The 25,910-nt window shown below is 45.9% G+C and overlaps 1 protein-coding gene across 1 annotated transcript in view; it reads left to right on the top strand.

The window, feature by feature from the left end:
• The window catches only part of CFTR (CF transmembrane conductance regulator), a 1,072,657-nt gene that overhangs the window by 873,147 nt on the left and 173,600 nt on the right, over positions 1-25,910 (top strand). The window contains exons 19-21 of the mRNA XM_069627944.1: positions 11,489-11,639; positions 14,792-15,019; positions 25,044-25,144. Coding sequence (XP_069484045.1) covers positions 11,489-11,639; positions 14,792-15,019; positions 25,044-25,144 — 480 coding nt within the window. The remainder of the gene's footprint in view (positions 1-11,488; positions 11,640-14,791; positions 15,020-25,043; positions 25,145-25,910) is intronic.

Genomic DNA, 25,910 nt, shown 5'->3' on the forward strand with positions numbered 1-25,910 from the left:
ATGGCATTTGTAACGCACCTATACACAAGTGTTTCAAGGCGCGAAAAGCCTGTGAGCCTGACTGGCTGCCTGCCTGCATGAATGAATGCCCTTCTGTGTGATTGGCAGGCTGAGCCTGACTCAGCCAGAGTGAATGAGGGACAGATGTGTATATCTGGGGACCTCTCACTTACCAGAAGCTGATGTTGAAACTTGAAGCTCATCCTTGAAGTCCAGCTGGAAGAAGAAGATTGCTGCTGCTGCTGCATTTCCTTCGAAGTAATCTAAAAGCTGTCTAGTCTGTCGAGGAGACAGCTCCCCGAGCTAACTAGGACCATCATGCAAAAACTGCTGTGCTTCATCGAGGCACGCTGCAAGTCAGTTCTGTGAGTCTGGCGTCCGGAGAAGGGCCCGCTGAGAATCCTGAAGAGAACCCCTGGACATCGCCCACTGATGTCGACTGAGGTTTGGAAGACTGTCGCCCAGAAGTGGGAAAACCTTGAGGCTGTGCTGCTTGACGCCCGGAGCCGAGAAAGCTTCACTCTTGCCTAAGAACATTTGACAGAGGGCTCCCTTTCCATCACAGAGGAAAGTCTGCTGGTGTGTTTCCCACCATCAGAAGCCGACAAAGATGTCCTGAGGACACGCATGAAGTGAAGATCTGAAGTCCAGCCTGTGGCTAAGTCCGGATAGCCAAAGCTATCCCGAGGTACATGCTGTGGCACCGACAGGCCAGAGGACCGCTGAATGTGACTCCCAACACCCAACGCCGCTGCCAGGCCTGCATCCATCACTGAGTCTTATTTGCGGTACCAACACTTTGCTTCGAGGTTTACCGCACGCCTCATCTTCCCAGGACTTTCACGATCGATCGTCGAAGAGCACCGCGAAGGTGGAAGCTGCAGCATCACCGCAAGTCTTCCATTTTTCTTCGAAGTTCTTGAGCTCTGGGGAGGTGGCCAGCCTCCAAAGTATCTACCACAGAGATTGCGACGGTCATCATCTAACAGGTATCGTGTGAATGTCCCTTTTCCTACCAGCTGCAAGATGTCTGGTTTTTCATTCTCAATGGTGCTGATCAATGGCAGTGTATTAAAGTTCCAGCGGTCAGCACAAATGTCATTTTAGTAATAACAAGTTGTTCCAGAGTGGGGTGTGAATAAAGGTGGTACCACATGGGAAAGCATTGTTATGGGAAACTGTTAAACTATTTGCTTCAGTTATGCTTCACTAATCAACGTAAACTTCGAGGAGGTGATATCTACCAACCAATAAAATCCCTGGGAAACATAGAAAAGTGAATTCTCCAACTTGCAAGTGTTTCGATGGATTTCTGACCAGTGTATTTTTTGGTATGAAACTATTGTTCATATTCCATTCAGATGTCAACCTTTTCGATCAGAGCCTATCCACTGTACTATTTCATTTGTGCTCACACAGTTGTAATAAACAGTGTTGCTTCTTGCCCAGTGTTTGCTCTACTTTTTAAGTATTTGGATTTCACTATGCTCTTATTGCTGGACCCCTGACTACAACCAGATGAAAAGAAGTCCTGGAAGTTCAAGCATCAGGCAAGTTGAAGTTAAATAAGCATGTTGATATTGTGGGAAGATACCTGGCAGGAAAGTATACCAGGGGATCTGATAAGTCTACTAAGGATTCCTGGCAGGGGAGTATACCAGGAAGTCCACTGAAGTCATAGAAAGAAAAGTACTTACTTTTGCAGAAAACCTGATATGATATGGCATTTATAACGTGCCTCTACACAAGTGTTTGAAGGCGCGACGAGGCAAGGGAGGGGAAACAGAGGGAAGACAGTGATAGCAATCCTACTATGCCAGGTGACAATAAGATCACGCAAGTGCAGGGGATGGGAGAGGGGGAAAAGTGCAGGGGGAAAGGGGAGGGAACAGTGCAGTACATAGGATATTAGTAAAATAAAGAAAATAAATAACAGATAAAAGTGCAGCCAGATGATGGCAAGTGCAGGCGTAAGTGCAGACATCAGGTGTCAAGTGCTAGTAGGAGCTGTAGGGATACAGAAACAGTCCCCGAGTGCAAGAGTTGCCAGGGGAGCAGTGCAGGTGTGTAACTGGTCGGGAGGGGACCTAGGCCCGAGATCAGAGGGTAGCTAGGTAACCAGTGCAGTTTCAGATTCAGCCAGGAGATGAACTGGGGAGAGGAGGAGAGAAAGCAGAAGCAAAGAGGAAGGTCTTGAGGTGCATCTGGACCAGAGATGGTTCTCCTCAAGTTTCAGTGAAGCAGGGAGGCTGTTCCAGAGGAAGGCCCCTGCAGGAGAAAGAGATCTACCACCAACTCGCTGCTTGAAGAAGCGTCTAACCCTAAGGGAGTTTGAGGCGGATGAGTGAAGAGCTCGAGAAGGAAGATATTTAGGAAGAAAGAGTTGAAGGTATTGAGGCCCCATGCCCCAGAAGGCCTTGTGGACAATGCAGATGGTTTTGAAATTAATCCTTGCAGTCACTGGGAGAAGGTGCAGAGATTTCAGTCCTGGAGAGATACGATCCCTGGGCTTGAGGCCAAGAACACGTCTTGCAGTCCTGTTTTGGATGAGTTGCAGACGGCAGAGAGCAGAGGCAGGCAGATTTATAAAGAGGCTGTTGCAGTAGTCCAGCCTTGAGAGAACCAGAGCTCTGGCGACAGTGAGCTTCTGGGGGAAGAAGAGGAAAGGAAGAATACATCTGAGGAGGTGTAGCTGGTAGTGTGACTTTTTAGAGATGTCAGAGATATAACGAGAGAAGGAAATGGTGGAGTTGAAGATGACCCCGAGGTTTTTAACCTCACAGGTAGGAGCAGGAAGAGGGCCAAGAGGGGCCAAACAGAGAGTGGCAGGAGCCGGTGTGCCGACGAGGAGAATCTTGGTCTTACTGGCATAAAAGCATAGATCATTGGCGGCACACCACTCCTGGATGGCGGACAGACAGTCAGAGATGAGAGAAGGAGAAGAGGTGGCAGAAGGGTGCCTGAAAATGAGTTGAGTGTCCTCTGCGTAGCACTGAAAATTGGGGCAGAGAGCGGCAATTCAGTGGGCAAGAAGTGCTAGGTATTGGGTGAACAGCCACAGAGCAAGGTTAGACTCCTGGGGTACACCACAGGTAGAGATAGAGATAGAGGAGAGGAAGGACCCAAGTTGGAGCTGGGCGGGTTGATCAGAGAGGAAGGAGGTCAGCCAAGCTAGGGCCTGATCGGTGATACCCAGGTTATCACGGAGATGGTTGAGCAGGATGGCATGGTTGACTGTGTCAAAGGCAGAAGAGAAATCAAGTAAGATGAGGACACAGATAATCCGTACAAACTACCTTTGAAAGTGCGCCATTGGTTCCAGAATCGATCACACACGCATGGGAATGGATGCCTCGCTCATTGTATAAAGATTGAGAAAAATCGTAAGCGGGAGTCTGGAGGAATTGCTCGACGAACAATGGCGGCGGCTCGGTCCATTGTCACACAAGATGGCCGACAACAAAAGAAACGAAACTAGGGTACCCGAAGAGGACGAATAGAGGCGGCAGCCACGGGGAAAGAACGACAATGGCGAGGTAAAGGCGGAACAAAACAAAATGGACGTGAAAAGTGACTCAGACACAGTATGCATTTTGCTATGGTGGCGAGCGAACATCCCAAGGGCGCCTAGGCGAAGGCTGAGAACGATGGGGCTGGCTGTAGGAGGCTGATATTCGATAACATATTGCGGATTGTGAGAGACTTGATGGACTTGAATATAGTGGTGGTTACATATATTTAAACTGTATAGCAATGTGTAGTTCTTTGATGTGCTATTGGAGCAGCAGGGCGGTAGCACCCTACTCCCCGAATTGTAGTTGTAGTTATAGTAGGTTGGCCACTAGGGCAGCCTCACCTTGCGGAGCTTCGAGTACAGGCGAAAGCCGGAAAGAGCTAGATGCGGGGGAGCCTGAGATCCAGTGATGGAGCTGGGCAACAGTTGGGGGGAGAGTGTTGGGGAAGGGATGGGAGGCAGGGGGGAGAGGGAGTGGGAAGTTCGGTGTGTTTTTGGTTAACAGGGTTTTAGAAGGGGATGCAAGCCTATATATATTGGAATGGAAATCAAGGATACACTGCACCTGGGGGGGGAGGGATTGGGATCATACCAGGATATGGGGGACCTTAAAATACTCATATGGAATGTGCGGGGGCTTAATAGCTATTTAAAAAGGAACAAGGTTATGCTGTATCTGCGCAGGCAGAAAATAGATATTGCATTGCTACAGGAAACCCACCTTACACGTGAGAGGATGGACACGATTGCGGGAAAGTGGAAGGGGGTGTTGGTGGGCTCTTCGTACTCAGCCTACGCAAGAGGAGTACTTATATGGGTGGCACCACATGTCCCGTTTCAGCGGTTGCAAGTGGTGGCTGAGACAGACAGGAGGTTGCTTATGCTGAGGGGATTGGTAGAGAATAGGGAGATAAGTATTGTTAACACGTACGCCCCGAACCAGAACACGGCGGCGTACATTAGGACACTGAGTGCGAACCTGAGCGTGTGTGTGGGAAGCGCGGTGATCTGGGGAGGGGACTTCAACTGTGTATTGAACCCGAGGGTGGACAGATCGGACGGGAAATTGGATAGACCGGCCCCTGCAGCCAGGGCGCTACAGACATTGCTTGATGACTTTGGGTTGGAAGATGCATGGCGAGTGTAGCACCATGGGGAAAGGCAATATTCGCATTATTCTACCCCACAGCAGTTATCAACAAGGTTGGACTATGTCTTCGCATCACCTGAAATGATAGCGGAGATTGCGCACATAGAGTACAGGGCCAGGGTCTTCTCGGACCACTCGCCCCTGATTCTTGCGTGGCAATACTGCCCCCCGAGGGCGAGGATCCCGACATGGCGCCTACGAGCGGAGGCGTTGAGAGACCCCTTCTTTAGAGAGGATTTACGGGAGGAGATAGTAAATTATTTTGAAACCAACACTGGGAGTGTGGACTCGGCAGGGACACTATGGGAGGCCTTTAAAGTTGTTATGAGGGGGGCGGCCATGGCGAAATCCAAGGGCCTACAGGCTGGGGTTTCAACTGAACTGAGGAAGACGGAAGCAAAATTGGAAGAGGCCTTAAAAGCCGGTGACGATACAGCGGAGAAACTAGATTTGATACATAAGCTGCAGCAAAAATGTGCGGATTACTGGGAGAGGTTGTGCAACCTTGATTATAAAAGGTACATAGAGAGACAGCATGCGGGAGGTGACAAACCGGGGAGACTTTTGGCGTGGTTATATAAGAGCGAGACCCGCAGAGCCACAATCAGAACTATAGAGAGGGAAGATGGTAGCGTAGTGGACACCCAGGAGGGAGTTAATCAAACTTTTGTGGATTATTATAAAGTGTTATACGGGGAAGACGGGGAAAGTAGCCGGGCAATGATGGAAGAAACGCTTGAGGATATGGGGCTGCCCAAAATAAGTGAGGAAGAAAGAGAGGAATTGGACTCCCCGATTACCCTGGAAGAACTGGGGGAGGTGGTGAGGCAGTTGCCTACTAGTAAGACCCCGGGGACAGATGGGCTCCCAAGCGAATTTTACAAGGTATATATAGAAGAGGTCCTCCCCCCACTGCTAGAAATGATAAATGAGGCGTTCGAGACGGGCTGCTTACCGGAGACTCTGAGAGAGGCTGTTATAGTACCTCTCCCTAAACCAAATAAACCAAATAAACCAGGGCGCAGCTGTGGTTCCTTCAGACCTGTGTCAATGTTGAACCAGGACGGCAAGATATTAACTGCGGTCTTGGCGAATAGACTGAAAAAGGTCATTGGTAAGCTAATACATCCGGATCAAACAGGCTATGTCCCCCATAGAAACATCACCAACAATCATAGGCGACTTCAGAGGATCATTGAGTTTGGCAGTGGCAGTGAGGAGGAAATGGCAATCGTGTCCTTGGATGCGATCAAGGCCTTCGACTCTGTCAAGTGGCCGTGGCTGCTGGCGGCCCTGAAACACTATGGGTTAGGGCCTGGCTATGTAAGGTGGGCGAAGATTTTGTATAGTGAACCTCTGGCCAGAGTAAAGACGGGATCTGTGATATCAGAGAGGTGGCAGCTTAGTAGGGGTACTAGACAAGGATACCCGTGGTCCCCTATGCTCTACATACTGGCCCTGGAGCCTCTCGCGATCTATCTGAGGCAGCAATATGACACCATAGGCATCGAGGTGAACGGGGAGCGGCATTTGGTCTCCCTATATACGGGCGACATGTTGCTCTATGTGCGGTATCCGGAGGAGAACCTCCAGTACATTTTGGAAGTGCTTGGGAGGTACGCTGTGCTATCAGGCATAGCGGTGAACCCCCAGAAGTCTAGCCTGTTCCCGTTGGGGGGTATATAGGGGTTCCAGCGGAGAGGTTACCAGTTTTACAGGTACCGTGGGCGGTTAGTACTTTTCGGTACCTGGGGATAGATATATATCACACCGTGGGGGAGGAGCATAGGTGTAATACAGAGGTGGCAATCCAAAAAATTGAGAAATGCATGCGGTTTTGGGCGAAGCTGCCTTTGGCGATGATGGGGCGGGGAGCGATGCTAAAGATGGTGGTCCTGCCGAGGCTCCTACATTACTTCGGGAATATTCCGTACCTGATTCCTAAAGAGTTCTTTACCAAACTGAATAGCATGTGTAGGGACTTTCTGTGGCATGGCACGCGAAACAGAGTGGCGTTATGGAAGCTTCAGAACTTCCATGACAAAGGGGGAATAAAGCAACCCAATTACGAGGCGTACTATGTGGCGAGCGAGTTGCAATATGTTGCCAAATGGCTATCTGATGAAGAGACCTCCGAACTTAGGCTGTTTGGGCGGGATTGTGCACCTTTTTATTTGGAAGAAGTTATGTGGGCACCCAGGGCGGAGATGGTGGGGCGCCCTAAAATGATGCTGCTGGTGTGGAGGTTGTGGCGCAGGGCATGTCCATTGATGGGGAACCCGTCCCCATGCTCGCCGCAGATGCCATTGGTTGTATTGACAGGGGCAGACGCCCAGCTGCGACTGATACTCCGGACCCACTGGGAGCCGGCTGGGGTGGCAACGATGGGGGATATTTGGCAGGGGGGCTCTTGTGTTACCTTTGAGGTGCTGCGGGAGGAGGCTGGGTTGCACGAAGGCAAGTACATTACGTATCATAGAATGGTACAGAGGATTAAGAGAATGTGGCCCGAAACTGTGCTGGAGGAAGAACTGGACGCCACCATCGACGTGATATATGATATAGCTGAGGGGGGGCATGAGGTTTCCAGGCTGTACGAGATGTTGTCTAAACTGGGGAAGGAGGTCACGCAGCTGAGATTGGACTGGGAAACAGAGGTCGGGGCCCAAATGGGAGATGGGATGCGGGAACGGGTGCAAAGGTATCATAAGAGGGTGCCTAGAAACGCGAGGCTGAAACAGATACAGCTTTACATAACACACAGGGCTTATATGACGCATTGGAGGATATCGAGGTTCGAGAATGCAGGTCGACAAGCCTGCCCCAAGTGCGACAAAGAGAACGCGGGCATGGTGTATATGTTTTGGTTATGCCCGATCATAGAGAGGTTCTGGAGGGGAGTAAAAGAGAAACTAGAAGTAAGAGGGGTCAAGATAGTAGTGGATACAGTGTGGGCCTGTCTGCTGGGGGGGTTCCCCAGACCACGGAAACTCAGGCATGTAAGCAAACTAAGGGATCTGGCTTATGTGCTTGCAAAGAGAAGGATTGCCGTGGGATGGAAGTCATGCCATGTGCCGAGGATAGAGGTGTGGTGGAAAGACTTGCAAAAATGGGCAGAAGCCGAAACCATAGCATGGCAAGAAGCGTGTAGCAATGGGGGGAGGAGGAGAATGAGTCCCTGATGGCCTGGAAATCACTGATAGCCCGACTGTTTGGGTCATTAGATGACCTGACTGAACCTGTGGAGGAGGAGACCGAACCAAAGGGTGTGGAATCTGATGATTCAATGTAATAGACTCGCAAGGGGGGTGGGGTAGTGGGAGTAGTGGTTAGGAATTTTAAAAAGTGTAATGAAACTGTTGAAACATGCACTGTTTGTTTGGTTTTATTGTTTGTTTGTTTGAAAAATGTAATAAAAACTTTTTTTTAAAAAGTAAGATGAGGACACAGGGGTGTTGGAATCAACGTTGGAGAGCAGGTCTTAACGGATGTTCAGGAGAGCAGTTTCATGCTTCTGGCAGCTCTGAAGCCAGACTGATGGTCATGGAGACAACCAACAGATTCACAGAGTGAAGATTAAGCTCGGAGATGGCCAACTTTTTCAGGAGTTTGCCTAGGAAAGGAGTGATGGAGAGATGACAATAGTTAGCCGGGGGGAGGGGGAAAAACAAGTGAATCAAAGGCTCGAAGAAAACAGACAAGTGGAAGCTGGGAAATTGAACAAACACCCTTTTTCCTGTTAAAATCAAAATACCTGGTGGAAGGATATGAGCAGAGACCTAAAGAACTCACAGGAGGATTTCAGATGGACAATTACATCAGGTAGTCTGCTGAAATATCAAAGAAGTACCCCAGATGGAACATCTCATTGTGAATAAAAACCCTTTGGTTTGTGAACTCAGTGCCAAGAAACCTAGAAAGGGTAGAATGGTGAAGGACATAATGTTTATGCAGAAACTTCCTGAATCAGGTATAAGGAAGCAAAGAAGTGGTTGTTTGAAAATGACACGACTGGACGAACTTTCACCCCATTCCTCCTCACCTGTATCTTCCCAGGAGCTCTCCTGCTTTTCCGACTTCTTCTTTAGTTTTGTAGACTTGGATGGCCTTTCCTTTCTTTCCTTCTTGTGGTGAAGATAAGAGCGAGTTCCCTCAGCCGCCACCTTGACCAGGAATAAAACCTGGGCATGGGGGGAGGCCAAGGAGCAAGCCCCTAAATCAGGGGAAAAGCCGTAGCAGAAAAAACCCTGGTATTCAAGTCTTGGCATGAAGAAGGCACCTGATGGATTTCTCGATAGTCCACAGTAGAAAGATGACTTCAAAAAGGCAACTTCGAATGGCAGAAGATTTATAATGTAAGTACAGTTCTCTCTGGAGGATTTGATGGAGTAGAGACTCAATATGGATGACAACAACTTTGCAGTTCGGAAGAGGAAAGGTTCTTGAATGAGCACTGGAGCTTAATAGGAATTGAGAGACGTAGCTCCAAACGGAAGGCTGAATGAAGACAGGAGGAGGCTGAAGCCAAATACAGCGTAAAGGAAAAAATAACAGAGCTGAAAGGCGGAAGTAAGGTAGGAGGAAAAAATACAAGGTAAATAAAGGTGGAGCCGCAAGGAAGGCGGAGGCAAAGGTAAGAATAGTGTAAAGGTGGAGCCGCAAGGAAGGCGGAGGCAAAGGTAAGTATAGCGGAGTAGACAGAACTAGAACTAAACAGAAGTCACTCGAACAATATCGAGCTGAGCGGATGAAGACAAGTGTTCAGACAAAATCCGAGCAGAGAGAAGTGATAGGAAAAGCGCAGAAGGTGAGAAAAATTATGAGAAAACAAAGAGAAAGCTGAATTATAAGGTACGGGAACTAGACACCAAGAAGAAAAAGGAACTGACAATGTAGTGATATAAGAAAAGATCGAAGGACACCAAACATACCTTATAAGATATGTATCCGAAAGTGGTGGAACAGAAAAGAACACGGAAACAGCTTAGGAAATTATCAAGGCCAGGGAAATAAACGCTGGAAAGCAAAAGTCACTGAGAAGGTCACAGAGACTGTCGGCGAAAGAATCAGAGACGATACAACGCGCCGGCATTTGAGAAAAGGACCTGCTTATAGACAAGCGGCCATATTGGAAAAGCATAGACCATTAAGATGGACTTCTAACAGCCATGTTAGGAGAGTCGCTATCGGTTCCAATGCTTCCATGCCTGATGCATGACAGAAAAAGGCACTTTTGCCATCCTTAAGAAGTGGTTGCTTGAAGGAGACACGTTTGCCATGTTTAAGGAGCTATTATTTGAAAGAGTCACTTTTGCCATCCTACCTGAGACATCTAGGTGAAGGGAACCACCCTCTAGATTTAAGAATTATTTTTGTTGGATTGATGTACTTGTTTTTGAACATTTTTTACGAAACCTACATCAGAGACCCTTTCCTTACACTCTTAGTTGGTCACTTGTAGTCTGAGGGTCAGATTAATATGTTTTGGACAAAAGGATAGTGTATATAATGTTGACGACAAGACACAGACCGATCTTCAGTTTTAGTTTCTTAGTTTGGGAAACTCTGTTTAGGATAGGGATAGAGAGGCCATTATCCAACCCTTTTATTTCAATAAAAATTTCTGATGTGAAAACACTACCACTTTGTGTCCGCCTCTTATTTCTGAACCCTTACAGGAGCCACAAAGTTCTTGTCCTTGCCAGAGCACCTGATTGTTATAGAGAAACAGCAATGCACAAGGCCGCAGGTCCAACAACGACACACGCGTAGTTACAATGTGTTATCACTTAAAGCAGATGCAGGCAAATGATGAACTGTTTATGGTGTGTAGGAGAGAGTGTGCCAGGGCACTATACTGGTTCCAATTCTCAATATGCAAGACATGATTGTAAACACATCCATAACTGTAAGGAAATGTAAGGCTGTGTTTGCACAAAGATTAAATTAATACAGCAGAGCTATTAGTCAATCCCATTTGATGACCTAATTGTTACTGGGAAAACTACCTACATGAACTAAATGTGCAAAAGCTGGAAAGCACTACAGTACTCCCAAAACCATTTACAAGTATTTTAAGGCCTGGAATTAACAACAAAAATACATTAATAAAATCATTTAATCAAGCACATATATGATGGTCAATGCTCTTCAGTTGAAATGATTGCTGCTTACACAGTCCTCATGGGTGCCACATGACTCTCCTGTGGCCACCCTTACAGTGTCTGTTCCCCCAAAAGCAGTGGACCATCCCTGCTCTCTTCCACTTAAAATAAAAAAAAATCAACATTAGATCTTAATCACTATCTTCAGCCATGCTTAAGTACTACTATTTTTTCAGATTAAATGTGCACTACTGAAAAGTCTAAAAGGATAATATATTTACATATTCATGTTTGATGTGTGAATGTGTTTGCATCATGGTGCCCCCAACGAGTGGGGAGAAAGGGAGAGAATTAAGCGGCAGCGGGAGGAGCAAGGAGAATAGTGAAACAGGTACCTGAATATTCACAGTGCTTAGCATGTCCCAGATCAGGCAAGCACTAAAAGGAGGGTATAGGGAGATGGGTGTAGTGTTGTTTTTGATTTCCATATGCTTGGAAACTGGTGCTACTTACACAAAGAATTGTATGCATCTCTTACTTGATAGGTATTGTGATTGAGCAAGACTCGTGATCTTTTTTCCTTTATAAACACCTGCACCCCTGGAATGATTCCCCTTCCATATGTTCCATTATGGTTGCCAATTTGCAAAACTATTTCATTTTTTTGCATAATGGGGAGGTTGCCTTCTCGTATAACCAGATTTTTCTTCGTTCCCGCAGCTGGTGCTGATTGTGATAGGAGCTATAACAGTAGTTTCCCTTTTGGAGCCCTATATCTTCCTGGCAACAATCCCAGTGATCGTAGCCTTCATTCTACTGAGGGCCTACTTTCTCCACACATCGCAGCAACTCAAGCAGCTGGAATCTGAAGGTACTAGCAATTTCATTTAAGCACCCCAGAAATCTGTAAATGATGTAATGTGACAATATAAAACTAAAGCAAGTGTTGGAACCTCACCCCAACTATAATATTATGCCAGTGTTAATGTTATGTTAATGGAATGTATACCACAAACTGCTTCAATTTGCATGGTCACCAGGCACTCTGGCAGATCTGAAAGAGAGGTGGGTGAATACAGTGTTGTTACTGCTCAGCCCAGAAGTCACTGAGCTATACCACAGATATTATGGCTGGAAGGGTCATGCATTGCTATGCTAGAAGCCTAATTAATTCCTAATCTTATTATGGACACACATACAAAGAAAGCCATTAACATTTTTGAGTATCAGGCACAGAAATAAGTTTTGCCCGAGCAAACTGGGACGATGGGAATGGACACACGAATTACCGACCTCCCACCCCCTAAATCAGGACATTATGCACCCCCTGTGGAAAAATGCAATCCCTTTTTGGGGTGTATGCAACAAGGGCAGTTGAACGGTTTAAAGAGGAACAGTACTCTGGGGATTTTGGTTGACGTCTTCAAGGAAGAAGCGGTGGAGAGATAGCTGATAAGGTGGAACCCCGATCTAGGCACAGTGTTTGGCTTCTACCATGGGGACTGCTTTCACTTCTCGCCCAATACCGATATCATGGGTCGAATCAGGCTCTAGGGAGCTGCTCATGGCACCAGAAATATTAGCAACAAAGGGGAATGCTGTTAAGTTAAAAAATAAAACACAAAACACAAAGCAGGCTCCTATCTCTCCTCCCGCCCCACCCCATTGTCTCTGAATTATCTTACTTCATTCAGTCTTTAGTTTAACAAACTGAGACAGACGTATTCTTTTCTGTTACAGCAGTGATGTAATTTTCGTTTTCAGTACACAGAACCTTTAAAGAACTGTGTGTGTGTGTTTCCTAGTCATTGCATTGTCCCCTATCCTTTACCTGCTCTCCCTCCCTCCTCCACACACAGGTTCGTGTGGGTCTTTCTATCGCCCCATCTTTCTGTTACCCCTCTCCCATTGATGTGCTTTGTTCTCCAATCACTTACCCCGGCCTATTTCAGCAGTCCCTCTCACTCTCTCTTTATATCTGTGTTTTTTGGTGTTTGAGGTTGCTGCAGGTCTCCCATTTCTTCATGTCTATGGACGTTGCTTTCTGTCTCTGCCGACCACTTAATCCTCGCATCCAGCCCAGCAGCAAAACTGAGAATCGAATCATGTGGAGCTAATTGGAAGAATTCGGAGCAATTGTCATTGCTTCCAGATTAACCCCAACCACTACCCCACCTCCTGTAGGACAGGAGGAGATTGTGAAGGCCCTCCTGGCTCCTCTATAGCAACACTTATGTTGTCTAGGGCAATGTGCTCACACAATATCATGGATCGCCGCCGTGATTTGGTCTCAAAGAGATTGGACAATGGATACTTTTCAAAGCTATCCCTGATTGTAGGGCCTGCCATTCATGGCTCTCTGGATATGTTGCACTAAATCTCCCAACAGGCCCAAACTACATATGTCTTATGTAGAGGAGCTTTCCCGCTAGCTGGGGAACAATATGGTCAAAACAGGCAGCCCCACAATGCCTGGTTACTCATTATATGGCCCTCCAGACCTTTTAAACTACAACTCTCCTGATCCTCTATCACTGTCTATGCTGGATAAGGATAATGAGAGCTGAAGTCCATACACATCCGGAGGGCCACATAATGAGTAACATGCACTGGAATGTAAATGAACACACACTATAGGACCTCTTGATACAATATTATTTTATTATGATGCATGTCAACATCCTAAGGGTTTAGTATGGTACCAGAGTGATGCAAATACAGGACATAAGTGAAGCATTTCTGTTGCCGGCTCATGTTACGCTGAATGAAAGTGGCTTGAAATCACTCACTTTTTTGCATTTCACCCTGCCTTTTTGCAGTGACTTGACACGACTGTGTCTGCATGGTTGATTTGTGTCCCCATCACAGTGCAGGGCCCTCGACTTGGTTATCTCAGGGTGACTGTTATCAGAAGTGTTTCAATATGTCATTCGCTACATGGCTTTAATAATGATATGCATTTAACAGTTGGCGATGGCGGTCACTTGCACTGTAGTCATGTCATGAAACAGAACAGTGAATACACGAAAACGTATATAGACACATGCAACAAGGACCAAAGAAAATGTCGTGTGGGTTTGTGTGTGTACAGGTGTACGTGTAAAGTTTTTTGAAGATTCAGGTCAAACAGCCAAAGTTATGAGCCTCCCAAAAAATGCTTTTCCCATAGGGAGTCCAACTAAACCAAACCTACAGTCACTACCACTCACTCTGTAATATTTCGTCACATGTGCCAAGGAGACCCTGGCAAAATAACGACTCCTTCCCAAGGAGAAAAAAGTGCAGTTGGCATGGCAATGGTAAACCATAGTCTTTTAGGTAAGGATCAAACTAAAAAAGACAAATACAAACCTTGCACTCATATGTAAGGTTTTCAGGATCAGAGTGGAGCCTATACTGAATGCATCGTATGTGACTCCTGATGATATGGATTTCAACTTCCATCAGCTCTAACCAGCCTAGTCAGTGAGATGCATCATAGGAGTTGTAGTCCAACACATCTGGACTGCCATATAGTAAGTATCCATGGAAGAGGGAGTGTAGACAGTCTAGCTTTTTTGGTCTCTGTTGCTCTGATTTTTCAGCGTATTTCGCTCTCTCCTTAAATATTCCCAATGTTGCGTCAAGCTTTGTTTAAATTGGTTCTATGTATTAACACTTTCCAAGCGCTCCTGCGAAAGCACTTAAAGTCAATAAGACAAGTTGAAAAATGGTGCTTATTAAAGTTACTGGAAAAAACTTCAAAAGGGGATTGCAATCTGCAATAACTAGGTTTTATGTGAAAACCCACCCATTGAGCTCAGTTTGCCATTCTGCATGACAGGACCATTCTGTGAAACCTCTCTCTATACTGTCCTTTGGTTTGTAAAAACTTAAATGAGGGACGTTTTGGGAAAACATATAGAAAAACAAAATGTTGGTGCCAACATTGAAGTCAATGTATGTATTACGCAGTAGGCTATGTAGGTTGTTTCATACGCACTGTCTTCATTATAATACTGTAATGTCAAATATCTTTTGCAGCTCGAAGTCCAATTTTCACACACCTCATCACGACCTTAAAAGGACTGTGGACCTTGAGAGCTTTTGGGCGGCAACCATATTTTGAAACCCTCTTCCACAAAGCGCTTAATCTGCACACTGCCAACTGGTTCCTATACCTGTCCACGCTGCGCTGGTTCCAAATGCGGATCGAAATGATCTTTGTCATCTTCTTCAGTGCTGTGACCTTCATCTCTATCGCAACCACAGGTAACCACTTGGAATGCCAGAAAATATTCAACAGTTGTAGGGTGGTGTCCAATTGGTTCCAAGAGGGCTACTGTTTAGAAGATCCAATGATATACCTAAAAAACAAAACTATGTTAACCGACCAACACGCCTTACCAAAAGATAATGGGAGATATGTTACAACATTCTAGCAAATACGTCCTGTAGTTTTGATAACACTATTCAATCACTGGAGGGCTGAAACAAAAAGCTAAAATCTTCCTCCCTGCTCTATATGTTGTTGCACAGTTTCCTATTTATAGATTTAAGGAAAGTATCTAATAATATGGTTAGAGAATGAGCTCCCTCAGTTCTGCATTGAATTCATTTCTTAATACAGGTAGAATCTGGTAAAATGCTCTGTTTAAACAAGGAAAGACAAAGGAGAAACATTGGAACGGTGGGACGGAGGACATATACCAGCCATTATTGCCCTCTGTAACTGCATTTCCTATAAGAAAACGGCCAGGATTCCTATGTCCCATTATTGTGATAATCCCCAGGATCAGGGGTGGACATCAGCGATAAAGACCTGCCAGTACAAGCCTCAGCAAGGCCTCGAGGACGTTGTGGCCTGTGTCGGATCCCGAACACAGGGATTATTGCTATTAGCACCTGGGCCAATGTCAGGGGTGCTAATTCCTTTTTCGTTTTAATGCAAACCAGCTTGTCACAACTCGTGCAAGCTGATTTCCCATCGAAACAAACTATAAAACAAAGTTGGTGGGCGAAATAGTAAAGGTACATTGTCCTTTTACTACTTCAACAACCAGCATGCCGGCAGAAGGAATGTGGAGAAGAGCGCTGCAGAAGAAGGCGCACTGATAAGTGGGTGGCTGTGGGTGCAGGATTCTGAGGCGGGGCGCAGGTCAAGGGGAGAAAGTAGTCGAGGGCGCTGACCAAAGCAGGGAATGGTGAATTCATGGGAGAGGCTCAGGCCACCAGGAAGGAATTTGGAAGGTTACTGCAGATTATGTATACGTATTTTCTTTTGTATTTTATTTATAGAGCGCTTTACACCAAAGCACCGAACATAAGTAAAACGGTACAAAAGGTGTCAACATGGAGAGAAACTAGCAAGGACTAGGAAGATAAGCAGTGTTCTTTGAGCTGAGTTTGGCACAGAGAGTACGACGAAAGAGCATAGAGCGAGTGGAAGCACATTCCAATGAAAGGGGGGCAAGTAAAATAAAAGAGCAGAAACAGGACTGGGCACAGGGGACAGACACAAGTGATCACAGTTCAAGGGTGTTTATTAAACTGCAAAGGTAAGTTGGAAACACGCCTAATATCACCTAAATCTAAGATGGGAGCAAGCTTCGACCATCAAATAATAATAAGGCAGTCCTAGTGGAGTTGTGTCAAATAAAAGGGCCTATACTAAGAAAAACCTATTGCCAATCCTTACGTTAAATACAAAAAGAAGTGTGGGATAATGTTCTTAAGAAAGAAGGAAGTGTTCACAAATAATAAGTCAGGATGCGGTACTTGAGATCTCCCTTCCCTACGTTTTCAGCTCGGAACAAAGTGGGACTATGGAGAACAGCAAGCTCGTGTCTTCCCAGCACAAGCTAACAGTTCCGCCTTCAGCAATCAGGGCCTTCAATAGTTAAATCACTTTTCTACTAAAAAGTCTCTTGCTGCTCTGGGCCTGATGGATCAAAATAATAAACAAAGAGTTAGTTCCTTTTCACATTTACATTGGGGGATGTCTTTCAACTCTGGTTCTCCCTCTTCCGTGGGCAGATCCCTAGACGGTCCTTTAATGATACCAGACCCTCATAGTTATGTTCTCCTGCTTTCGAGGGTCTATCAGGTTAAAAAATATCAAAGCAAAAAGTTTAACAAAACGTTCTTCTCTGTATTAGGGTGATAGTTCTTCACCTCTGGGTCCCCCTTCTTCCAGGCTCAACCCTCTCTCGAATATCACTTCTCTTTGTCAGGGTTCCTCTGGCATATCATGCATTCAAAAGGCTTTCCCTATTGTTTTGATTTTTTGCACTCACGGGTCGGTGGGTGTTCACTTTTCACATGGGCGTAATTTTACGGGGGACAGGGGTGTTTGGCCGCCCCAACTTTCATGGCACACCATTTTGTGCTCATTCATTTGGCTGGGGCACCTTGTGTTCAGATGTCATGCCCCCCACAACATTTTCAGCAAAATTACTCCACTGGCTTTTCACCCTTGGATCCCGCTCTTCCGGGCTCAGATCTGACTCGACTGTTCACCTCCCTCAATCGGGTTCACTGTGGCTTTCAAAGCAATTTTCTTTGTTGACTTTTACAAATCTTAATGTCATTTTAAACAGTTCACTGTGGACATCCCTCGGCCGGGCTGACTCTTGTCAACACACTGTATTTCGGGACTTTAGACTTCGCCCCTCTATACCGGCATCCCTCGTTCATGCTCACTCTTGCTAATCTTGCTATATTTTTGTGACTTCAGACTTCGCCCTCTTTTATTGGCATCCCTCGTTCCAGTTCACTCTTGCTAATCTTGCTATATTTCAGGACATAGACGTTGCCCCTCTTTATCGGCATCCCTTGTTAGGGTTCATGCTTGCCAATCTGTCAATCACGCTGTTTTCAATTCAATTCTTACGATGCAGGATTCACTTCCCTTAGTTTCATAATCGTCCATCGGTCAAAGACTTTCGACTGTACAGAGAATTTTTACAAGACCCCTGTATGACCACTTTGACCCCTCTTCTTGTCTTTCCCAAAGCCTTCTGGTTATGGTAGTTTCAATACTCAGGTAATCGCCCACAGTTTCCTAAGTGAGGACCCACGTGGTGCTGGACTCCTCGGTTGCTGGTTTTGCCAGTTTCACATCAATAGTTGTTTTAACCTTTCACAGTTCAATTAGGGTTTGCTACTTTTCGTTCAACACAGTTCATTTTTTTTTATCGACTCTCCCCTCGACTCACCGGCTGTGATGAACCACTTGGCTTTCTTTCTCCCTGAGTCAAGGTTGGTACCACGAAGACAAGCGTCTCTCTGTGGCTTGGTTATCAGCAGCAGAGGGTCTTGTGTACCGTAGACATCTGCTGCAACACATGCTGGCAATTGTTTGCGGTCTTCCAATTCCTTCTGCGGAGGTCTCATAGGCCTTGGTTGGAAAGGGCAAGGTTGCTTCTGTTCGGAGAGTGTTCTGGTCACCATTTTGGACGATATGACCAAGTTGGTGGATGCAGGTGGAATGGGTGCCCTGATACTGTTGGACGTATCAGCGGCTTTCAACACGGTCGACCACTCCATCCTTCTATCTCGCCTTGCCCAGTTTAGTATATCTGGACAGGTACTGGCATGGTTCAGCTCGTTCCTTGCGGACCGTACTCAGACCCTCTCGATGCCCCCTTTCTCTCTGCTCCTTGTCACCTCAGTTGTGGAGAACCCCAGGGCTCCTCTCTGTCGCCCATATTGTTTAACCTCTACATTTGGGCCCTTGTGTGTCTCATCTGCTCCTTCGGCAAAAGTTGCTACTGCTATGCCGATGACACCCAGATACTGATCAGATTAGACATTGATCAGTCTGAGGTGTCGTCGGGCCTGCGGGGATGCCTAACTGCAGTTGGAGATTGGATGAACCACAATGGGCTCAAATGGAATGGGGATAAGACTGAGGTGACAGTGGTGGGCTATCCTCCTGGTCCCACACTCTGGGTGTCCTCCTTCTGGCCCACTTCCATGGGACCCCTGCCGATTCCAGTTAAGAAAGTGAAAAACTTTGTTGTGGTTCTATCTGCATCTTTGTCCATGGACCAACAAGTCTCTGCGGTCTGTCAGGCTGGCCATTTTCAGCTGAAAATTCTGAGGAGAGTACTACCTCTGATCCCGGGCCCATTGCACCCCCCAGTGGTAGCAGCCATGGCCCCATCACGTATAGATTATTGTTCTCCCTGTATCTTGCCCAACCCAAGGGCCTTATTAAACGGCTGCAGCGGCTGCAGAACCTGGCCGTTAGGGCACCCACAGGTACCCCTTTTGGAGCTCATATCTCCCCTGTGTTACGGAACCTGCACTGGCTTCCTGTGGCTCAGCGGGTAGAATTTAAGGACTTATTGTACACAGTGCCCTCCATCGTCAGGGAGCAGAGTACATTGAATCCAAGTTTCATCGTTATCATCCCCCTCATAACCTTCGCTCAGCCCCTTCCGAACAACTTGTTGTTCAAAAACATAACAGAGATCGGGTTGGTGGCCGGGCCTTCTCTATTGCTGCCGCAGTCCTGTGGAATAATCTTCCACTCACCATCAAGAAAACCTCCAACTACTTTGAGTTTAGAAGGCGGGTGAAAATCTACCTATTTTGAATTTTCATGGGGCTTTCTCCATCTCTCCTAGCGCCATGATGCCTCTGTGCAACCGTGGCTTTATAAGATTTATTAACATAACATAACTTGTCACCCTCTCGGCATGCGCCGTCTTTCTCCTCCTCTTAAACTGCCGTACCGAGTTAGCTCCCTAGACGTGCGGTCGGCATTGCTCGTATTGTGCTCTTGTGCTCCACCTTTTATCCATGTATGGAAGAGAAAAGGCTGTCAGGTGTGTGTGGCTCTGGTCAATTGCCTGACTTTGCCTGACCCTGGTGTTGGTACATGTCAGGTAAATGGCTCGAGTGTTAGTCTAATGTCCTTCGTAATTTGCAAAAGTGTTCGCGTCGGCAGGAGGGGTTTTGTCATGGGAAAATATACTCTTCATCCTAGTGCTCTTTCGCCAGTCCTCTTTCACACTTGCTTCATGGCCCTACACCCTACCCACACTCACTGCACTTGAGAAATAACCTAGAGAGTGTCTCTCTCTGCCCTTACCCCAGTCTAAACCGGCCGGGTGCACTCCCCCTCCCTGTGACCTTCTGTGCACTTGCACGATTCGCACGCACCGTGCCTGAAGATTGTCTGTCTGTTCTCCCTGACCTCACCACTTAATTGCACTGGTAAAAACTGCAGAATTGCCATCAGGCCTATTTGTTGTATCTCAAACTGTTAAATGTATTTTACGCACTTACTCTGCCTGGGCAGATTATTATTGTCTCAGAATTTCAAGGGCTCTGACCAACTACAGTTTTTTCCCCATGTTCCCATCCTCCTTGAGCGCTTTTAAACACTTGCCTGTTTATAGGCACTATACCGACTGCAGTTTTTTCCCCATGTTCCGACCCTCCTTGAGCGCTTTTAAACACTTGCCTGTGTATAGGCACTATATAAATAAACTAAACAATATCAACAATACTAGGGGTGTTGATAACGTCAGAAGGGTAAAACCGGGGGACAAGATAAAAGGAAGATTCTCTGAGTTGGGGTGTTTGAGGTTTGTGTATCCTATGTGGTATGTTGGGGAAAAGGTGTCAGGAGAAAGGTGATACTACGTCTCACACGTCAGTGTCCCACTTCCACTCCCCGAGAACCCCCCATCCAGGTGATCCTCCCTCACTAGTCCACCACCAGGAACTGGATCCAATAACAATGGTTGTGTCCTGGCCACCTGGATGACAGCCCCCAGGGGACTAATCAGGGAGACACCTTCACGTTTCTCACAGGAGAGATAGGGAGGAGCAAGTTTATAATGGGATTTAAAGACAAGACACAAGAAATGTAATTTAAGTCAAGAATGAAAAGAGAGCCAGTGCAGAAAAAGTGCAAGGTTAATAGAATCACGAGCAGACAAAGAAAATAGAAGGCGAATTGAGGAATTATAAATACTTTTGAGTGACTGTAAGTGAGAAGTAGGATGCCCAAAGAGTAACAATAGAAGAATCGAGAGAAAATACGAGAAATAATAAGACGTTTAGTGACATGGAAAGAAAGATACGGTCTGGCCTTAAATATGTTGAAAAGATGAACAAAAACAAGTGGAAAAGGAAATGTGGTTAGAGAATGAAAGAGAAGAATCCAGGTGAACTCCTAGATCATGAGCGAAAATGGGGAAAGTGAAATAACAGAGGGGAAAGAAAATAGTAGGATGGGGTAAGGGAGGGGGGATAGTAAGAGCAGGAAAGAAAACAAACTCGGTTTTATAAGAATTTAGCATAAGGTAGTGATCGGACATCCAGGATTGAATGCCAACAGACAAGACAAAATAGTAGTGTGAATTTCAGGTGAAAAAGAAGAAACGGAAAGAAGAAGTTGATTGTCGTCCGCATAGAAGTGGTGGGACAGCCCAAAAGAAGAGCTGCTGGTAGCAGCAAGAAGACAGGTGTAAAGAGAGAAGAGGAGGGACCCAAGTACAGAGCCTTGGGGAACTCCATGAGAAAGAGGCACAGTAGGCAAAACATGACTAGCCCAAGAAAAAGAAAAGTATGGTTGGTTAAGTAAGATTTAAACCATGTAAGAACAGAGCTGGTAAAACCCAAGGAAGAAAGAAGAAGAGAGGGATCAACAGTGTCAGATAAATCAAGAAGTATTAAGAGGGCGGTATGTTTAGAATAGCATACAGAAAGCAGTAGCGTGTTGAGGAGGAAAACAAGATTGAAAAAAGGAAAGAGAAGTGCCAGTGAAATAAAGGATGGCACTTGAGAATAAACTGCACGTTCAAGAAGCTTAGCGAAGTATGGAAGAAGGGAAATAGGGCAGAAATTAGGAAGAGAAAGATTCAGGGTGGGTTATTTAAGAATAGGAAGAATAGTGGCATGTTTAAATAATGAAGGAAAAACCGAGGTAGAAAGAGAAATATTGAACAAAGCCGTGAGATAAGGAATTGGAGAGGGATACATTTTAGGAAAAAGAGTGGATGGGACTGGATCAAAAGGGACAGAGGTGGGGTGTGCTTTAGCCAGTAAAGCTGCTGTCCGAATCAGAAAGAGAAGTAAAAGATGCCAAAGACGTTGTAGGTTTTGGTAGAGAAGGATGGAAGGTTGAAGAACGTGAACAAGAAATAGTATCACGAAAGAGAGCAAACTTAGAAGAGAAATAGGAAGCCAGACCATTGGCCGAAAGGGATGCAGACAGAGCCTATGTTCTCGTTACATCCCTTTTGGCCTAAGATTCTACGTACGTTCCTGGCAGTTCTGCCCACAGGATTGGCTGGAACATAGCATTGATGGCTGTGTTTGGATGCAGGATAGATGGTAAGGGCCCACTCACCTGAGCCTAGTGGGCAGATACCCTATGTGTCCGCCCACAAATGTGGCCATCAATACTATTAGCATCACAACATCTTTCCCAAGGTGCTTATAGTCTGTGAAAAATGAAAAAAGCAGTTCCCTTTGATGAAAGTGCATGCACCATGAAATGTGCTTTTATCAAAGAAAAGCGTGGTCAAAGTAAGATGGCTGCCGCGGAGACACAAGAGAAAGAGGGGCGCTCTGGAATGAGCTGCTACACACTTTACATGGTGGCGACTGAGGGAAGGCAGCCTGTTGGCATCCAGGACTAACAGGAGGTGAGTGAGGGTGGTGGTGGGGTTGGGCGAGAGAGAGTGAGTTTGGGGTGTGGGGGATAGGACTGAGTGGCATTGCACACGGGGGAGCAGAATCGAGCTCCCTCTGAATTCCAGCATTCATCGCTGAATTACACCAGTCATTGGAGGCAGCTGACTGGCTCCACTGTCATGAGTGTTAAGAGAAAAATGAGCACCTTGATAACTAATCATAGTAATTGGTAATAGCACAGTGTTTCCACCCTCTGCAGGTCCACAATTCAAAGAAAGGGCTTTGTCCAGAGACTGAAAATGAAGCTGTCTCGAGGCAATCTAAACACCATCTCTGTGTTCTGACAGTGAGGTGGAAAGCTCACTCTGGCCTCAATGCAGGAACACTCGCACTGGTGTATGACACCTACAGGGCCGCAAACCCAGATGTAGAACTGCGGTAAAAAGCCACAGCATTTTCCAAAGCTTTCAAAATAGAACAATAAAACCTGGGGTGGCCTGTGTCATTGGCCGGTAATGACCCAGGGCTCAAGTTATAGGCCCAAGCAAAGCATGGGCCTTAATGCTGGGCTTTTGCATTGTTAGCAGCAATTTCAGCCGCTGGCATGGGTCTTATTGCTTTTAGCACCCTTGGTTTAAAAACAGGGGTGCTGATAGCAATGTATTTGTGTCAACTAACAGGTTGCTTGCTGGTCGCAACCTTTTCATGTACAAGTACTCACTCAATATGGCCACCACGGAAATGGGAGGCGGGGCTCCATTCAGAGCTGCTCTTCTCATTCCATGCTGGGCTTGGAGCAATGGAGGAGCAGTTTGGCAGGACGGAAAAACAAAAGTTAAGTGGGTGGGGAGGGTGGAGCTGGCGAGTGGGCATGAAGGAGCAGTGGTGAGAAGGTGGGAAAATGGTAGGGTGCGTGCAAGCAGTTAGCAGCTTGCTTGGACTGCAGGCTTGGCTCGTGAGATTCAGGCTGAAAACCAAGCAACCTGATTGGCTCCCACGCACACCCCGCGTGGTAAGAAATGGTGTATTTGCGGAGGATTGGTCAGACTCCAGGGTAGAGGTGCAAGTGAGACAGTGCATCATTTGTTTGAAAAAGAAAAGGAAACGTAAAGAACACTCTAAAACAGGGAAACAGATTGAGGAGGTTCGCAGAAAGAAAAAGCAGATGACAGTAAAAAGCAGTGACACATCAAAAAACAACAAGTGTTGGTGGCCCAAATTGGTATGGATTAAAATAACCACAACTGTAGAAGAAACTAATATTGCAAATCACCTCAGAGTTCCATGGCCTTATAAATGAACTTGGCCTCTATTATTTTCAAAATGGTCACAGTACTCCTCAGTGGCTTGCAACATACAAACGTGATCAGTTGTGGGGCTCTGTCCGAAATATACTAAGACTAAGTTCTATTTATCTGCATAGATTGAGTGAAGGGTTGTGCACCATGAACTGCCCATTTGTTCTGCCATCAAGTATTTACAGGGAATGATAGTTTTTATACATCAGCAAGCAATCTTTCAGTAGATTATTCGAGGTACAGGAGCAAGCTCAGATGGGGAAAGTCTGTGCTCTGCAAATAGTCTGGTAAGAACTTCACGCTGCCCAATAATAGAAATGCGTGTTTCCCAGCTATGTCACCAAATAATGATGCACGTTTACCAGCCATGTCACCAAATGATTCACATTGCAATGTTCCCTTTTGGTCAAATCTACAATCACAAAAGTCCAACAATAGCGCCTTTTTTTTGGTATTTCGTTAACTTTAGTTCTAAGACGTTCTAAGACCCTCTAAATCCCACATTCAGTTTGATACCCTGTGCCAATCAGAGGTGAGATTTCTCTGGCCCCTTTCATTGGCTGCCCCAGCTCCTACCTCTCTCTGTCACAGCACCTCTGCACACCTTGGTTCCTCCCTTGGTAACCCCAGAGCCTTGCATCATCTGGAGTAAATCAGGTTAAAACGGACGTCCCAACGACCACCCAAAGAGGGCTACACATTGGTACTGCCCTGTGCGTGGTACGAGCCAATGCCATAAAATTCCCTGAGAGAATCCCAACTCTTGTCCCATAATCATCTTCTGAAACACAAGATGCAGCTCTTCTTCTGTGCTAAGACTTGAAGAGTCACTCCCTTTTATACTTTAAAACTCACACTTTCTCTCACACACGATCACTCAACCAACCAACGTACTCCCTTATGCATCCATGCCACGTACACTTGCTTTCTGAACATACACCATTAACCCATAGCAACTTCTGATCACTTTTATGAAGTGCAGTAAGCGTCTGGACATGGCCTCCATGGGCGGGACACAAAACTTGAAGTCCCATTGGATGTGACCAAAATTACCCAAAACAAGGTCGATGGATTGCAAAAGGCACCTGTTTTTTACTTTAATGTAAAGTAGGAAGTGTGTACCCGAGGATTCCCATCCTGACGACTGGGGATATTTAAAGCATGTGAATCTATGAATCATATCCCTACCTATGCAAATGTAAAGCAGGACTTTCTGCAGAAACGGCACTTATACCTAAACATTCTGCATAGATAAAACTCATAAATGTATATCTTTGCTGTTAGTAAAGTATTCATAGCAAGTGTAATTGACATATAATAAACCTATATCCCTCCTGCAGGTGATGGAGAAAGCAAAGTGGGCATTGTCCTTACCTTGGCAATGAACATCATGAACACCTTGCAATGGGCTGTGAACTCCAGCATAGACGTGGACAGCCTGGTAAGACAAAAGTGCACCAATATTATTTCTAGTCAAACAATTCATTCTATTTTTCGAAGACGCCGATTGATTTTATTGATTTTCCACTAAAATAAACATAATTCAGAGATTTTAAATTTTGAACATCGTTTGTTGCAAAAGAGTATGGAGTGCTTGAGACCGTTTACCCGGGTTGGATAAGACCCTTAACAGAGAGGAACACTGCATGCTTGAAAGCATCCATTTAAGATCAGGCAGGACGCAGCCTGAATGAAAGCCTGCTTGTGTGACTAGAGTGGGTACCTTGCCATGGTTGGGCTTGAGCAAGCCCCGCACTTGGTGGGGCTACACTTAATGAGCCCCCTTTTCCCTCCTGTAAAATGTGGAGAAAAGGCTATGAGAATCATGTAACCCAGAGACATATACAGTCAATGGTCCAACCTGAGGTCACCTGACTAAGGCGTCTACCGAGCATGGCAGGGGCCACGGAGGTGTCCGTTGCACAAATGCTGTTAACAGTAGATTTACAGCTCATATACCAGGTCCACTTGGTCACAGACGGTGCGCCGCTACTAGGCATTCATGGGTAGGGGGCGTCTTGGTACTAAATGCTACGTTTACAATTAGAAGTACAAATGTGCTGGACTACATGTTTTCATGATGTGAATCATTACGTGTTAACGTTAAAGAAGGTGTAATGTGTATCTTTTATAATCCATCGAATGAGAACTAAACTATTTGCCTTTTTTTCTTAATAGCCACATGACAAACTTTCTCCAAAATCCAA

Source organism: Ambystoma mexicanum, chromosome 12, assembly GCF_040938575.1.
Source record: "Ambystoma mexicanum isolate Mex_15411 chromosome 12, UKY_AmexF1_1, whole genome shotgun sequence".
In the NCBI taxonomy this organism is placed as follows: domain Eukaryota; kingdom Metazoa; phylum Chordata; class Amphibia; order Caudata; family Ambystomatidae; genus Ambystoma; species Ambystoma mexicanum.